General features: G+C 37.9%; 1 protein-coding gene across 1 annotated transcript in view; it reads right to left on the bottom strand.

The window, feature by feature from the left end:
• Positions 1-17,262, bottom strand: part of LOC117383375 (RNA-binding motif, single-stranded-interacting protein 3-like) — a 118,277-nt gene that overhangs the window by 76,987 nt on the left and 24,028 nt on the right. Inside the window, exon 2 of the mRNA XM_033980539.2 lies at positions 9,315-9,490. Within this exon, the coding sequence (XP_033836430.1) occupies positions 9,315-9,490 (176 nt within the window). The remainder of the gene's footprint in view (positions 1-9,314; positions 9,491-17,262) is intronic.

Here is a 17,262-nt window from a genome sequence, read left to right as displayed (position 1 = left end):
TAATTTAACAGTTTGTAAAGTTTCATACACATTTTATATAAAATTATAGGTGATGGTGGGCCCATTTAGCTCTATATTAAAAAGTGCATAGAAAATGTATCCATCCCTTTAGTTACATGTGGGAGAGGGCAGTTCTGATGCATGAGGAATAGAGCAGAAGAGGAAGAGCAGTAAGTCAGGAGATAAAAAGTGGTGGAGGGGGAGGCAGCGCTGTGGAGTGAAGGGATGGAGAGATAGTAAAGAGGTGTTTAATAAAGAACAGATCATTTAGTTGTCACCATCAGACAGTGTGTGTGTCAGAGCAGCCATGATGACAGACACACATCAGGATCCACAGGGACACCAGGCTTCAGGAGTACAGAACAATCATCCTTAAAAGGCTCCTATCTCGCACTAGACGACAGACGAGCGGCTTATGATCGGCAAATCATGGTGTTAGAAAACCAACAATCAAACAACTGTTCATTTTTAAGGTTTTGTTGATATTTTTAGCACGCAGGAAAAATTACACATTGTGACAAGGTGTAATAAGAGCTGGTGTTTTTAGCTGCTGGCAGGATTATAATCATAAAATACTTAATGTGCTCAATTTACAACTGTACTAAAAATCTGCCCACTAAATTTGAGGTAAAGTGACACTTTAAGGTTGTAAATCATAAACATGTAAACAAATCACTCAAATGCACAAAGGATACACTACAACAAGGGGTAGGAAATAGTGACAAAATTATTAGCTTAATATTTTTCTTTTCATATTGCGTACAATAATGTGCGAAAATATGACATTAAATGTCTTGGTTGAGGTTCAAATACTGTTCAAAGTAATAATTTCAAAATTGTTTTGTAGACAATTAAGTAACACATGCATTTCAATCTTAACAGAACCAAAACACATTTTGTTCCAAATCCAACCATTTTACATAAATGCACATTGTGAGCCTCACTGGTGGGCTCCTTAATGATTGGGTGCTGTGGGAAACCCTGCTGGGAAACCAACCCATAAGTGGAACCAACTTTCCATAACTGTAATTCTCCACAGACAATAGTGCTCGGCAGAGGAAGTAAACAATCAACTACAAAGTAATGTAACATGGTATAGTAAATCTATCACTTAGTCCGAACAATAACTTTTCAACTAAAAGAAATACAAAGCATCTAACTCTTGTGTGGTGTCCTTCAAACCATGACAAATCAGAAATAAATACAGAACATTTGCAATAATCATGCTGAACAGTGCCATAGCGACAGTGGCGACAGTCGCAACAGTCCTGAACAGTCGAACAGTCTATCCTCCGACCTGAAGTTTGGAAGATTGACTGATTCCCACTTGGACCAAGTTCTGTCCTTGTATCCTTAGGCAAGACACCCATATGGCCTAGTATGAATGTGGTGTGTGTGTGTGAATGATTAGTGGTGGTTGGAGCAGCCTCCCTTCGACCGACCAATCTGCCCCAGGGCAGCTGTAGCTTAGTATCACTGACTATGAATAATGACCACAGTGTGATGCACTTTGAGAGGCTTTGACAAGCCTGTGCAGCACATTACAAGTGTAAGGTATTGTGTTTGAATATAAGATATTCAATTTAAGCAAAATACAGCAAATTCAAAGTTTAAGAACAAGTAACAAGTAAAATAATTATTGAAAGCATAGGGCAGTTATTTTGAGAGTATCTCAGACATAAAACAATTGTAATAAGGTCAAACAACATAAAACATAAATCTTATAAGGGTTAAGGAAAGGTGAAAGAAAAGTCATCATAGATACGTTGTGTAGTAAATAAATCAGAGGACATTGTGCGTGCTGCCACTACGGGCCAACCTGACTCGTGCTTCATAAAACAGGACTAGCCAGGCTATAGGTTTCAACATGGGACAAATAATAAACTCACTTCTGTATAAAATAATATTGACAATGCACGCTTTCTGGTCTGTAGTCTGGCGCAGCAGGTCCAGGACTCACAGTCTGCCCCTGTAGACGCCTGATGACGGAGGAGAAAACCTGAAAAATGTCAGCTCTAATGGCCCACACAGACTGTATATCCAGACACACAAACAAGGCAAGAGCAGATCAAAAACACCAAAGCAACACACGTTACTCACACCATCTGGCAATATCTGGCTTTCTGTTGACACGTACTGCTGTGTGACTCCGCCTGTCGTGTGTGTGCGTGTTTCAAGAAGTGCGTACTTTGTGTAGGAGTGATTACTTACAAGTGCGTGCATGTGTGTGCTGTGTGCAAACAAAGCTCTCCAGGACCAGCCGAGTTTGGCAGTTTGTTTTGTCACTGGAAATCAAACTCGTGTGCGTGTGTGTGTGCGTATGTGTACATGAGTGTGTATGTATGTGTGTGCGTCATACGGGGCTGTGGAGGTGGAGTTAGATCAATGCTTAGGCCTTGAAATGAACAACACGATGTAATCAAAAGTTATGCATGATTTCTCTCGATGGTAAAGGAATATTTTATCGACAGTGAGCTAATGTGGCAAATAAATTGTAACTGGTAATTACAAAATTCTGGATAGAGTGTCTCATTTGTACAACACAGGTAAATACTGTTTTGGAATTTATGTATTTATGTTTGACCCAACCTCACACAGAGGTGGATAGAGAAACCAAAAACTGAGTAGGGCATTAAAAAAAACCCTGTAGTTTAGTACAATTAGCACAATTACTCAAGTAGAGGTGTAGTACTCAAGTAATGCCACAAATAATTACTTCACATACACAGCAAAGAGTAACTGATAACCCACCCCAAATGACAACAAAGCTGGCATTCTGAGAAAAGCAGAAAACTTAAAAAAAATTATTGTCAATTATTTCCTTTGTTACTTATTAAAGTTAAAATATGAAATTCAAAATGTATGGTCTTTTATGGAATTTTAAGTTTCACAGAATGTAAATTACATGATAACAGTTTAAAAAAGATCCTTCATTTGACCGGGAAGCTTTTTGATCTCTATATCACCTCGTCTTCCTATGTGACTCTGAGCCTTACAATATCATTCAGCCCTGCCTCACATGTTGATCCCCCACTACGAAATAGTCTGAAATGCCCTGGTAGAAAAAAGAATGGCAGAGGAGAGAGCCACAGAGACGAGTGAAATTGACAGTATTTCCCAGACTGTCAGTGTTTGACAAGAAATGTCAATATGAAACTCGGCACAGAGCGATGTTTTGGCAGAGTCGACACAATCTCTGCGTGTGTGTATGTTTGTGTGTGAAGTGTTAATGACAGATCTCAGAGGGGCCCGGGAGCATCAGATCTGGGTTCTCATTCCCCCACTGAAAAAGGAAAAAAAAACTCACTGCCTATAGATGCTCTCGTTTGATGTCGCCTCTGCTGAGCCACACACAGACAAACACATCATTTGGAGATGTTTATGTGCTATAGATTCCGTGCAGATCTGGAAAAAAATAAGATCATGCAATTTGTGACGAAACCAACTGCTCGTTCTTTTTCCAATGTTATACTTTCCCCATCTTTGTTTTAATTGTACCGGTAATTACATTTTCTATAATTCTTTATTCTACTGGAATACTAGTGCTGCACATAATATTGAATCAAATCACAACAAAAGAATGTAGTTACCAAAATCAATCTCAAAGGCTGCAATTAGTGTCCACTAGAAAGAACAAAATATCCATAGTCTTTTTGATAGAAACATTTGAATTGTATTTTAGACCTCTACGAACATGTTCAGTTCATGTTCTCACAGAATTCTTGTATTAGTTAACCAGTTAATTTCACTTGTTCTCTCAAATGGTTGTGATCCTGGAGTTTTTATGCACAATTGTACTTTTAAAACAAATCTAATTGCAATACATTTTTCCCCAAATTGTGCAACCCTAATACAGTAGATGTAACTAGGCATGTGATGATATTTAAATTTTACATGACGATTATCATGACCAAAATAATTGCAATTAATGATTATATCACGATAATGATTAAAATTGTTATGAATATGAATAATTCTAACTTTAACAGAATATTATGGATGAGCAGGGCTGTCAACAAGAATTTGAAGGCCCGGGGCAATAAACCACACATGGCCCCCCGTAATACAAATTAATATGAAGATGGACCAGTTCTGGGCCGCTAAGACTCTAAGGCCCCAGACAACAGACCCCTTTGTCCCCCCATCGACTCCCCTGTGGATAAGTAGTTTTTTTCTGAACATTCAGGTGATATAATGATGATTATCTTTGTTGGCGATTATCACGATTATATAAAATGTCCTGCGAACTATTATTGTCAACCCTCTTTATCATGATAAACGATATTATTGTTTATCATCCCATCCATACTTGTAACTAGTCCTAGAATTAATATCTTTCTATTGGACTTGCTGCCACCTTATTACAATGCAGTGCTCCAACTGAAACTACTGCTATTGTCTTAAGCGTGCGATTGCAGGTTCAAACCTTATTTCGGTTCATTGTGTCTTTAGGCAAAACCCGTCATAGACTAGTCACAATATTCACGGGAGGATTTGTCCACATTCAAAATATATAACAAAAGGAATATATAGAAACATAATGTGTGTATCTTTAAATGGTGCGCCTATACAGTTTGCTTCTCTGAGTGCGTGTTGCAGGTTGGTCTCAGTGCGCTATGTTCCTAATTGGGGATCCGATACAGCTGTCTTGTCTGCTACATTTCCCTCATTTCTCCCCCTCGCTGCCAGTTACACTCAAACAGACAGCACACAGTGAGCAGAGAAGAGAGAGGCAGCTTCAGAAGCCTCAGGATCCGTTCCCCATATGTAGTTTAACATCTTCAAGAGCCATAAAGAAATGAAGGAGTGTCGGGATATTTCTCTGATGAAAAGGCGATGTTCTGTGAATCAGCTAAAAGGGCTCTTCATGGAGTCTGAGTCGCTGTGGGGCAATCTGGTATAATGGTTAAGTGGGTAAATTACTGTATGACTAAAAAATTGGGTTCTTTTTTAGGGAAGTTATCAGAGGAGAAGAAGTACTACATAGGCCTGTATATGCAAGTAAAATAAAAGTATTCAGCCAGCGTGCTCTGTGGATGAGTCCCAATCCTGGAAAAAAAGTTGCGAAAGGGCAGCTGGTGTAAAATATACAACTGATAGGTTTCAGAGTGATAAAAATCTAGCACCGTTGCCATGGCAATAGACAGCTCAAAAAGTATTATATCTTTTGAATGAGTAAAAGTCCTCAAATGTCACCTAGAAACAGTAACTTGAAACGATGAATAGGCAGACAATCCAGTAGTGTTCAAATACAAGAAAGTTTAGAATGCAACTCACTAACAGAAAACTAAGAAAACAACTAACATGTTAAAAAATAAAGAGAAAATTATACATTTTTATAGGCAACATCTGGAGGTTACTATAAAAGTTGCTGGTCACTTTCTGCCTTAAGCTAATACTGTTTATGGAAAAATTTGTGGGAACTTTTGACACAGAGATTTATGTAATAACAAATACAAGACTAAAGACCATTTTTCATGTGGGGCTAAATGGGGTGTATGTTTGCACTCCACTGCACCCTCAGCTATAATTCTGCAGGATACACCCATTTCTCCCAACCATTTTAAATTGGCTCCTCGGAGTGTTACTAATTCCTGCCCACAAATTTCACCCATAAAACTGCTAAGATACAATCTGGGTTTGTTGGAAAAGTGAATATCACATCACACATCACAGACTGTCGAGATGAAGACTTTCAAGAGTCTGTACTGAAATAAAGGTATTGCTGTTGCCGTTTTAATATAATGAGATCGAAAATATACATCAAGTGAAAGAAATACCAGCTTTCTTATTAATACCCAAATATAAGAAGTATAAGGTTAAAATATAATTAGTGAATGCATTAAAATAAAGTAAAAGATATAATGCAAAACTACCTATCTCTTCCTTTTCTGTGGTCTCAAGCCATGCCTCTTTTCACTGCATCTATAAATCACCTCTTTGGTCTTTCAAAAACGTACTAGTATTCATATGGTAACTTTTGTAAAGATGAGCTGAACTGACATATGAACCTCCTACCTGGCAACCCCAATCTCAACATCCAACAATGTACTCTTTTCCAGTCCTATATCCATCCGTGTTACTTCTAAAGAGAACATGAACACCTCTGCCACCTGTCTTATACTCTGTCAGTGTCTGTAAATCATGAATAAATGTACACTAAATCAGCTAACTTCAGTGCTGCTTGGACAACCTGTCATTAGCAGTGGGACCCATTTTCAGATCTTGCGCTAGGTTTTGTCACAGCTTCCTAGTTAGAGGATTTTGCATGTGCATATTTTGGGCTGACGGGAGTACCCACCCACACACACACAAAACATGTAAAGTCAACACAGAAAGCCCCACCCAGCTCGAGAATCAGACCTGGGACCTCCTTGCTATAAGACGAGCGACCTAATAACTCAGTCAGTACCCCCCCGCTAAATATTAAGTTGGTTCATTTGTAACTAGTAACTTCCACCGCTGACAAAGAGAGGAAGTGTGACTAAAGCTGGCGCTAAATTGCCCTTGTGGAGCTCTCTGGATTCCTCTCACGTTCCGCTCTGTCCCCAGACGTTAAAAGTGTGTCCATAGTTGGGGCGACCGAGGGAGTGATTGGAAATGTCAGCTGACAACAGCACTTTTCACTGACACTCGGAGAACTGGCACAGCGACAGGGAAGGGGAGGGGGCAGAGGGAAGGAGGATGTACGGGCAAGACAGAACGAAAAAAGGGGACAATTTGGCAAGAAATAAAGAAAGAATAGTAACAACAGGGGCGAGAGTGAGCGCTGTGGGACTGTCCCTCTGTCACCCTGTCTAACTCTGCGCAGTGAAAGAGTCAAAGCAATAGCCGATTGAATGCCTCTGTGTCTATGGGGCTATAAATCACATAATGTTTTCTTTGGGGTGTCTTCTGCATGGGCGCTTGCCATATAGTGTCGTGGACTCACAAATCGCTGTCATTCATGCTGTATTAACATGAGATCTAACTGGCGAGTAATACACAAGACTACATGAGAGCTGCTTCTTGTATCATTGTTTTTTTATTCATTTTTTTTATTAACTTTTTTTATTTAAAGGACCCATATTATGCTATTTTCTGATCTATGTTATAATGTTGTTCCTCATCATAAACATACCTGAAGTTGTGTTTTGTTTCATTCACACATGTTTAACACACAAATCATGCATAAACATCGTTCTTTCTAACAGAAGACGCTATGTTCCACCTTGTGATTTTAAACACAAGGTGGAACATAGGATACACCTTCACTAGGGTAATTTGGATAATTTCAGCCCTGGATTTTCCAATCTCTACTTAATAAAATGTAAAACGTAGTTGTTAACTTGACAACTACCAAGTCATGACATTATGACTTGGTACTTGGAACAGAGCATTTCATTTTGAGCTTTATAAGGGTTCTTCAAACATGTGTGAATGAAACAAAAAAACTCTGGGAAACAAAACTCTTTTTTTTTTTTTTGATAAGGTAATAACATTCAAACGTGGCTAAAAGCTCACAAGAGTCAATTTTGCATAATATAAGACCTTTAAAACAGCAAAATGACAGATATGGTGATACAATATTTTGTTTTCTGTCTTATCTGAATCATGATTCTACATAGAGCGTATTTGGATTTGAATTTCTTCAAATAATGGCAAATTTCTTAATAATTATCATGTATGTATTTAACCAGTTGGCTTGCATAACATACATTTTATACAATAGACTTTATTATCTTTATTGCCTTTTGCTAAGGTTTTATTTTTTACATGATGTAAAAACAAGTTTGTGTAAGCTGGCTTGATGACTTACTCATTCTGTGCCTATACCAGATGCATGCATGTAAATTCAATGCACGTTTCTCTCCTGGATTGAGCTATGTAAACCCAATGCCAGACCATTGCCCATGTGCCACATAGGCCCTCTCCCACTGACCTTTCTCAAATGTTACTGGCACTTGGCACACTGTTGGTCTCTCTAATGAAACTTTTATTGGACCCCATTTTTCAGCGTGTTCCTCCAGAAGACCTCCAGGGCAAAATCTGAAATACAAGGGGCTTAAACTGCAGCTGACGCACAGAAGGCCAGGCCATAGTGGACCGATGTGTATCAGCAGCTTTCTCTTTTCATCCTTAAATCAATTAAATCTATTGGAAATGTCACTTCGATAATTTAACTGCTTTAGCAGAGGAATATTAAGCACAATACATCATTTTCCAATTACACTGAATAATTTGCTTCAGCAGCTGAAGGCATACGGGCTCTCTGAGGAGAAGCTGCTTTATAGCTCACATTACATTTGGTGCAGACTGTGTTTGTCCACAAAGTACAAGTGGGAATGAAATGTACTGGGGATACTTAGCAAAGTGTCAAACTCAAGTGTAAATTTCAGAGTGCTCCGACTTCTGCCTGTTTCAAATATCAGTCACACAGCTACAAATGAATCTTTCACTTATCCTTCTTTTAGGTTACATAAAATGATGGCCGACTAACAGTGGTTGTAATAAGTAAAAACCCTTTATAAATAAATAATACAGTTATTTCTGGTGTGAAATAACTTAATGTTATTTCAAAATAGTTGTGTTGCCTTTATTATACTAATATTAAATTATTAGTTATATATATATATATATATATATATATATATATATATATATATATATATTAGTTATAATTATTGCTAGGGTGTATAAATATATATATATATATATATATATATATATATATATATATATATATATATATATATATATATATATATATATATATATATATATATATATATATAATTAGTTATAATTATTGCTAGGGTGTATAAATAAGTATCCAATTTATTCATAGACAGAAGAAATCTTGCGCTTCTCAAATTGAGCATTTTATTCAAAAATAACTTTTAAAATTCACCTGAATAATGCTCTCTAGTTAGTAGTAGTCAGTTGAAATAATTTACGAGTAGCCGTTGGACGGTGCCTATTTTGTGCTCATTTTACTGGAGCACTTGTACTATGCCTAATTCTGCTGCTATTACACTCATTAGAGAAGGGCTGGAGTGACCCGCTGCTAGTCTCTCAAACAGCCCCATCCCAGAGAGAGAGCAGCGGATGGGATAGGCCCCGCTGGGTGGTGTTTTTCCTCTGAGGAAGTGCCGAGGAGGAACGCAGAGGTCAAGAGCACACTGTTGATACTCATTAGACGCTGTTGTTGGACTCATGCAAAACTAATTACCATGAGCAGAACAGAACTCAACAAATAAACCCAGGCTACTGAATAAGACTTTTTAAGAGCGTGGGGGTAGACGTGGTGCTATACAATAGAATGGACAACTCACGGCTGGCACAGTTTGATGAGGTCTTGGTCCGTGGTGCCCGGGGGGAGGCCTCTGATGTACAGGTTGGTCTTACTAAGCTGCTCCACTAGCCCTCCTCCTTGACCTCCACCACCTCCTCCTCCTGTGGTACCGGGGCTGGGCGGAGCCATGGGTGGCGGGGGAGGAGCATAGGACTGCTGTGGAGAAAAGAGAGGATTGTTGTAATTCTTCTGGCAATAGATGCTGCTTTGATTTCATTAGAGGCACATACAAAAAAACAAAAAAACAAAAAATAAAACAAATAAAACATTCATACCCCAGTGCAAAAGGCATAAGAGTTAGGTGTCTTGTCATTTGAAATGAGGAAGTTGTGGTTTGTCCGCAAAACCTATTAAGTGGGGTGACAGCTAGTATTATGCCGTACACCTAAGTTAGGAGGATATGAATGATACAGGGAACAAATGTATACACCATAAAGACTGCTCGCGCAATACATAATGTGTATGTTTCCCTCCACACTCTCATTTGCATAGATGTCAAGGGTAATCAAGAGATTAAAAAAGCATTTTTTTCTTAGTTAAACAAATATGAACTACATAAACCTCACATAATGTCTTCTAATTTGAGCATCACACCTATTGTGCAAAACCACAAAAAGCAGAATTATTATCTCAGAAATCAATCAGCAAAATGGAGGCTCTTGAAATCATGTTATTTTCACTTCCCACTGAGCTCCATGGATAACCAAAAGCTGTGCCAGTTAATCTGCCTCCACAGTTCCTCTGGAGCAGTGTTTTTGAATCATCTTTTTCTATTAAGTTTCATCTCCAAATTAAAAAGAAACACATGAATATGTGTAATTGGTGTCGCGCATTTTAAAACCAATATTTATAAAAGAAGGCAGTTATTATTTCTATTGTACGCTAAGTTGTCTTTATGTGTCTTTTTAGTGAAGTGACAATGAAATTAAAGACTCATTCATTCACATTTGTCTTGTGACAACTGACAGTTTCGAAAATGTCTTAAATAACATCAAGTTTACAAAGCTCAAAGCTATTATTAACATTATAATATTATGTGTGTGTGTGTGTGTATATGTATATAATATATATATATATATATATATATATATATATATATATATATACACACACACACACACACTCTTTTTTTTTCTTTTTTTTTGCCAACTAAAGAAAGTATATATCTAATAAGACTGGGAGTATTTAACTGGTTTTGACTTGCTCACCTCTAACTTACCCAAATGCTTCCGCTCCTCCTTCTTTGTTCAATTACTCAACTCAATAGTGTTTAAATTACTGTTTCTGGTTGGAAGGATATGGCAGTACAGATTGAATGCAAGGAACCAAGATGTCCACTGCATTCAGCAAACTGTATTAGATTATTTTTAAGAGGACTACTTAAGGTAAATGGATACTTCTATTGTGTACTTCACACAGGTTTTATATACAATACAGTTTAAAGGTGATGGCCTGTTATCTTGAACCTTCACCTGTCCACTAAAACTAAAACATTCACTCTCCCTCTGTACATGTCTATGCTATGGACCTGTCTATGAATCTTGATCAGAAAGTAAAAAATAGATGCACAGATATTAGGTAAATAAAAAAGGTACAGCATTGCTTTGATAAAATAAGTATAAATCAATTGGGGGGGAAATGGACTCGCATTGCCAAAATAATGACTTAAAATACCCTGCTGTCTGCCTTGTCGCATTTTGTAAACTAGATGCAGTGAGTTAAAGTAAACTGCTGCGGCTCTTGAAGATCACAGGCCACTTCCTGTGTATGCTCTAATGACAAGTGACACGGACAGGAAAAACACAGCGCCAGGAGGAGGGAGACAAGTGCAGCAGTGGCAGGAAGAACCGGCACCAACAGCAGATATCCATGAATGTGTGTGCGCTCAGGTATTTATCTCATTGTGGGGATCTGGATACACGTTTAATTCATGAAGACCTGCCTGGTTTACTTAATTATGAAATTCCTTTATTATTAGATCAACTACATGATTTAAAGGTCAGATATGGGTTAAAATAGGTAAACAGGTTAAAGTCAGGCAAGCGGTGTGACCATGGTTAAAGGTGCACTATGTAACTTTTCGGGTCCACCACCTGTTAGTCTCCAAGGAGATGTTACTGCTTTGTCTGGAATGTTTAACCATACATAATTCAACTTATCTATCTCCATGGAGACAGGTGGCACCACTAGGTCTTGCAGGTCTGTTCAATGTGGAGAAGACTTCCCCACACATACATTGTAATGCCATACTGTGGAATATTTCAGGCTAAGCAATAAAATAACCATGGAGAAAAGCAAGAGGCAAACTGCCCAATAGAAAAATGACATAGTTCACCTTTAAGGTTAAGACCAGTCTCCAGGAAATTAATGCAAGTCAATGTAATGTCCCCAAGAAGCACGGAAACTCAACATGCGTGTACCAGAGTGCAGGCTGGCAGAGGAGTGTGAGAGCTGTTTGTGATAATGACAGGTTGTCAGCGAACTGCAGTGTAGAGCCGCGGCCAGCTCTGATATTAATCCATTACCTGTACTTCCCCCTGCACACAAATACACACAAATGCACAGGACACAAACGCACACACAGAACAGGGACAGTCTAACAGGATTCAGTGCTGTGGTGACGTGTCATTCATAAACCGCAGACTTACACCAGACCCCATTGAGGTTTACACAGAACAACAAACTGGGACAAAGTGCAAACATGGACATATATAATGATACTAACTAAGGCTGTGCAATTAATCTCATTTTAATCGCAATAAAGATTTAATTTTTTCTAGCTGTCAGTGATAAGATTAGGTCTTTTTAATTAACAGGTCTACAGCCAATTCTCTGTCAGTAAAAACATGTGTTTTGGGACACATTTCAAACATTAGAGGAACCAATTTGACTATTTTTGAGATAAATGTCAATGAATAAAAGTAAGTATTATTTATAGTCATGGAATAAATATTATTGTTATTTGTTTTTAATAAGTCAAAGCTAATATGAGAAGAAAAATCTGTCATATCGCCCAGTCCTAGTAACATACGTTTTATAAAAAAGCTAGCAATAAGTTTACATTTGCACTTATTTGCATTATTTTTAAGTGTTATCTAACTTGTGAATAAAACAAAAAATGCATCCCAAGTTACAATGTAATCAATAACGCCAGACAAATTCATAAAGAAAGCAAAAAGAAACAATGTTCTTCTTTTTGCCTTCGCTTAAAGCCGTGCTTGTGACTGATTCTTTGTAGTGCAGTCAAATGATGCTGCTTAAAGAGCATTAAGGCTGTGGGCTATGGACTGTGTCAGAGATAGTAACATTTCTGAACCACAGATATCTCTCTTGGTTCTGCTTATCGTCAGGTTGGACTCTGCCATTGTCCAATCTGCTGCTCTGTTCACCCTTATATCCTTTTACATCGCTCATCCACTCACTCCCTTTCCTCCCCTCTCCTTCCTGCTTGCCTCCTTGTCTCCTTTCTGTGTTCCCTGTGCTTTCTCTTAAGGATTAACGTGCAGCAGTGTGTGGACTGAAGGTTGCCTCTCAGCTGGTATTGTTGACACAGTGAGTACAGTGGAGCGGCTCATGTAGAGGGAAAAGGCTTGGAGGCATACACACAAACTGTCACACAAGGCAAACATAGAGTGGAATGATTTTGGGAGATCTCGTCAAGCTGAGAAAAGCAACAAACTTCCTCCTGAAATGTTGTATGCTACATAGTGAATAGGTACTCTACATATGGAAACGGGATATATAGTGTGTGCAGAGTCTCATGGAGTCATGCTAAGGGTAGACAACTTGAGCAATGTTAAAGATGAAACAGGGTGGTTGCTTTTATTGTAAATGTTTGCATGATCTGTACCCACTGTGCTTTAAGCTCTAGGGTATATTAGCTAGATTTTCCCAACTGGGTTTTCTAACAAACAATAGCTTTATGTCTATATGGCACTTATACCGGTACTTAAAACAAGAACTTCAGCTTCAATTGATGTATATTGATCCCAACAACAAACTGCTGCATTCTCATGAGGCAAAAATAAATAAAAGTTTGAGGTTCAGACAGACAAAATGTCAACAGTATAAATTCAATGTGGCTTTAGTATGGAGATGGACCATAGGATCTACAAAGCAACAATGGGGAAGAGTGGAGTTAACATGGGGTGAAAGCCACAAGATGAATAACAATGAAGCAAGACAAAACACATTCATCGAGAATAATTCAACAAAACTATACTAGACTGTGGGACATAGGAAGAGGGATATATGAATCAATAGAGGAGGAGTTGTTGTTGTGGTCCCTTCCTGAAACGCAGAGGAAAGAATGCAGACTATTTTTGACCAGACTGTGAGATTCTCTCTTACAACAGCGGAAGGAAGAGCTTATGAACAAACCGGACTGGAAACAAGGCTCTTAATAGAACATCTCTCTTCACACATTACACCACAGGCTAAATTAAGCCAAAGTATTTGCCAGTAACCTTGGAAAAATGTTTCTAGGAATTTAAAGAAGTAGCTCTAAAACTGGTATGAAAAAATATGATTAAAAAGAGTACTTTATTTCATGTTTTTAATTATGCAGTTGGATAATCTATCACTGGAAGTACACTTCGTCATAACGTAGCCGAAATACTATATTATGTGACAAGATATTTTGTCTTTAGGTCGCCTATAGCTACGCTGAGACAGAGACATTTTCATGAGCTGAATTTTGCAAGGTAATAGCAAAATAAGTTGAGACAAGAACAGTTAATGCTGAGACTATTGAGAAAAGAATTTAATGAAATACAAAGTACAATGCAGTATAGGATTTCTCATAAATGTCAACTTGAAAGATGAGTAGGATATAAAGATGTAGCTTGCAATTTGTCTGCAAGTTTGTTTTGCCCCCTGTGAGCTTACTTTGAGAATAAAACTGCAGGTAGAAGGGATGATGAAAGCTGCAAACGAAGGGCAGAAACCCACCAAAGTATCAGAGCCCGGTCTGAAACTATCAATCTTCTAGTTCGGGAGTGCATGTTTTTTTACAATGAGTTGCAAAGACCTTGAACATAATAATGCCCAGGGAATACCCTCGAATTGGGCTGGGCAATATGGTGATAAAAATCTAATTGTGATCTTATCCTTCTCAGCATATTTTGATAAATTATTTCTCCATTATTCATTATTACGTAGATGACTTAAAGGTAATAGAAGAACAAACTGTACATGAATTGTGATTTGGTTATTTTTTGCCATATTGCCCATTGGCCTATCACAATAACAAATTGGTACAGAGACATACTACGATAAATGATAAAATTGAACACAATAACAATAATGCAAGATAATCCCTAAACTCTATTACGACAAAAATATACTAATTCTCTCTATTTTTACAGAGAAAATGTACACAAGATAAATATTGAGCCCCAAAATATATTGTTCCAGCTTTAATATACTGAATGATAAGTTGATATAGTATTTATCATGACGGGCCTAATTGCCCACCCCTACTTTCAAATAAATCACATCTTCCAATACTGGTTGTAGTCTTTCTGCAATGTTAACATATTTTGGAAAGGATGATCATATTATGGGGACAGATGATTTGCCTGGCAGTGCTAAAAATCCAAAGGAAAGATATTGTGCACAAATCACATATACATTTACATTACATAAACAATTGTTAATATGATATACTGTACTAGTAACTGTATAAATCTTCTAAAGTTCTAGCTGTTTACTTATATTTCATTCTCTCCCTCACTCTGACCTTCTCCCTCATCGCTTCCCCTTGTTTGTCACCGTCTTCTCTGGATCAGGTTGTCCTGGGTGCGTCGCCACAGAACCCAATGCCCCGTCCCCCCTTTCACCCGCCTCTCTCTCTCCTCCAGTTAACATCCACAACACCAGCATCAACAGCCTTCGGACCGCCATAAACAAGATGCACAAACATTCCCAGGAGGATGTCCACTTGGCTTCAAAGCGCTCTGACCTCCTGAGAGATAAGGAGATGATGGAGAACAACTGTTGGTCCGCGGTGAACTTTCGGTGAATTCCTGTGGCTATTTAGGAGCCAGCTTGAAGAATGAGGCGTAGGCTATGTGCGGTTTCCAGGATGACTTTTTAACTTGGGACTGAACTGCTATTATTCTTCAGGTCAAAGCTCTCACTGCAGGGGAAAACGCATACAATGCCAATACAAACTAGTGCAACAACCGCACTTACAATCTGGCTAGATGTGATATGCATACCGTGTGTTATTGTTGTTACATCTGCATCTATTTACATCTCGAGAGCATGAACAGTGAAAAGCACTTAGCACGCAGCGAGCAGGCAGCATTACTTTGCCGGTTTAACAAGATAATTTCAAATGAAAAAAAGAAGTACACAAGCCTCTCAAAGACAGAAAGTACAACGCTGCTAGATGCAATAAATTGTACATTTACTTTTACAGTGTTTAGCGGAAGGTAATGGGACTTCAACAAACTGTGCAATGGAGCGTGTAATGTTTCTCTGTGGTACAATCAGACAGACAGCTCTTAAGTTAACTAAAAATAAAAATTCAAAGATAATCATTATGCACAAGTTAAGCATAACATTATACATCCTGCCAAATGTTCATGTTTGCTATGTTTTGCGATGACCACCTGTCTAATTAGCAGTCCCAGATGCAGTAGACAATGGTGTAGTGTATTCTGTAACTTTCTATCAGGACCAACAAGAGACACACGACACAACTCTGACCCCCAAGTGTGCTTCACCTGCTGTGGGTTCATTGCTGGTCTTTCTTTGGACCATTTTGATACTGACCACTGGAGACTGAGCGCATCCTGCAACTGCAATATTTTTTAAAGACAATCTAACCTAAACCACAGAATGAACCTTATTATCTAACTCAATACTTCAACCACATCAGTAAATACAAAGGGCTTTGCGGGTTGATAGACTCTTATGCCATCTATTAAAAGGAGTCATAATGAAAAGATAATCATAGGCAAAATATAAACTTAGAAAAAAGGAAAAGGCTATCTTAGTAGCTGAACCGAGCTAAAAAAAAAATCTGGAGAAGGCCTGCTTGAATAGCAGAGTGGCAAAAGCAGAAAGCGTTTACTTACAGGGACAATTGAGTGTTTTCGGTCAGATTTTATCACCACATCTACCAACTTGACTCTTTGCCATAAACAAAATCACACAAAAACTAATAACAAAATCACAATACATTTACAAATTAACAAATAAGAAAATAAAATAAAATTGGGTCTGAGTGACATCATCCAAGTAAAACATTTCACTACATGATATCTTAAGGCCACACAATGATTTGAATAATTCCTAAAACGATGTGCAACATTATTCCTTCTTAATTGCATGACCTCTTGCATGTGAGTTACGAGAAGAAGGGAAAAACATGCATATTGAAGAGGGGATTTGCGCACAGCTCCTTTATTATGTATATTTATGCAAATGCAGCGAGTTTATTCAAGAAAGTCTATTTTGCCCCTCCACTTGATGCCCCTCGGTCACCACTTCCACCTTGCCGTCTAGTTAGATGAATATAGCTTAGTGGGGACTATTGCAATGGATATACTTTGTTTTGTTTTGTTTTTTCCTTTCTTTTCTTTCAATTAAGTGCATTTAAGAATTGTGTATAATAAGCAAAAAATATACAATTAAAAAAAAAAAAACAGCTAATGTACCAAAATAAATGAAGTCTAGTGTGTGAAGCTTCAGTTCTCATCAATCAAAGCAAAGAGAAAATGGTACAAGAAGAAGATTGATCTTTTGTCAAAATTGAGAATTAATACAATTCAGAAATCCCTCATTAAAGCCAAGATCCAAGTCAGTATATTTAGTATCTGAAAGCAATTTTTACAACTAAAATGTTTGCGCCACACTGTAATGAACAATCTACGAAAGCTTATCACGGAATAGCTTTTTTTATCTTGTTTCTCTTATCC

This window comes from Periophthalmus magnuspinnatus, chromosome 16, assembly GCF_009829125.3.
Source record: "Periophthalmus magnuspinnatus isolate fPerMag1 chromosome 16, fPerMag1.2.pri, whole genome shotgun sequence".
Classification (NCBI taxonomy): domain Eukaryota; kingdom Metazoa; phylum Chordata; class Actinopteri; order Gobiiformes; family Gobiidae; genus Periophthalmus; species Periophthalmus magnuspinnatus.
This window is presented reverse-complemented; position numbering and strand designations above follow the sequence as displayed.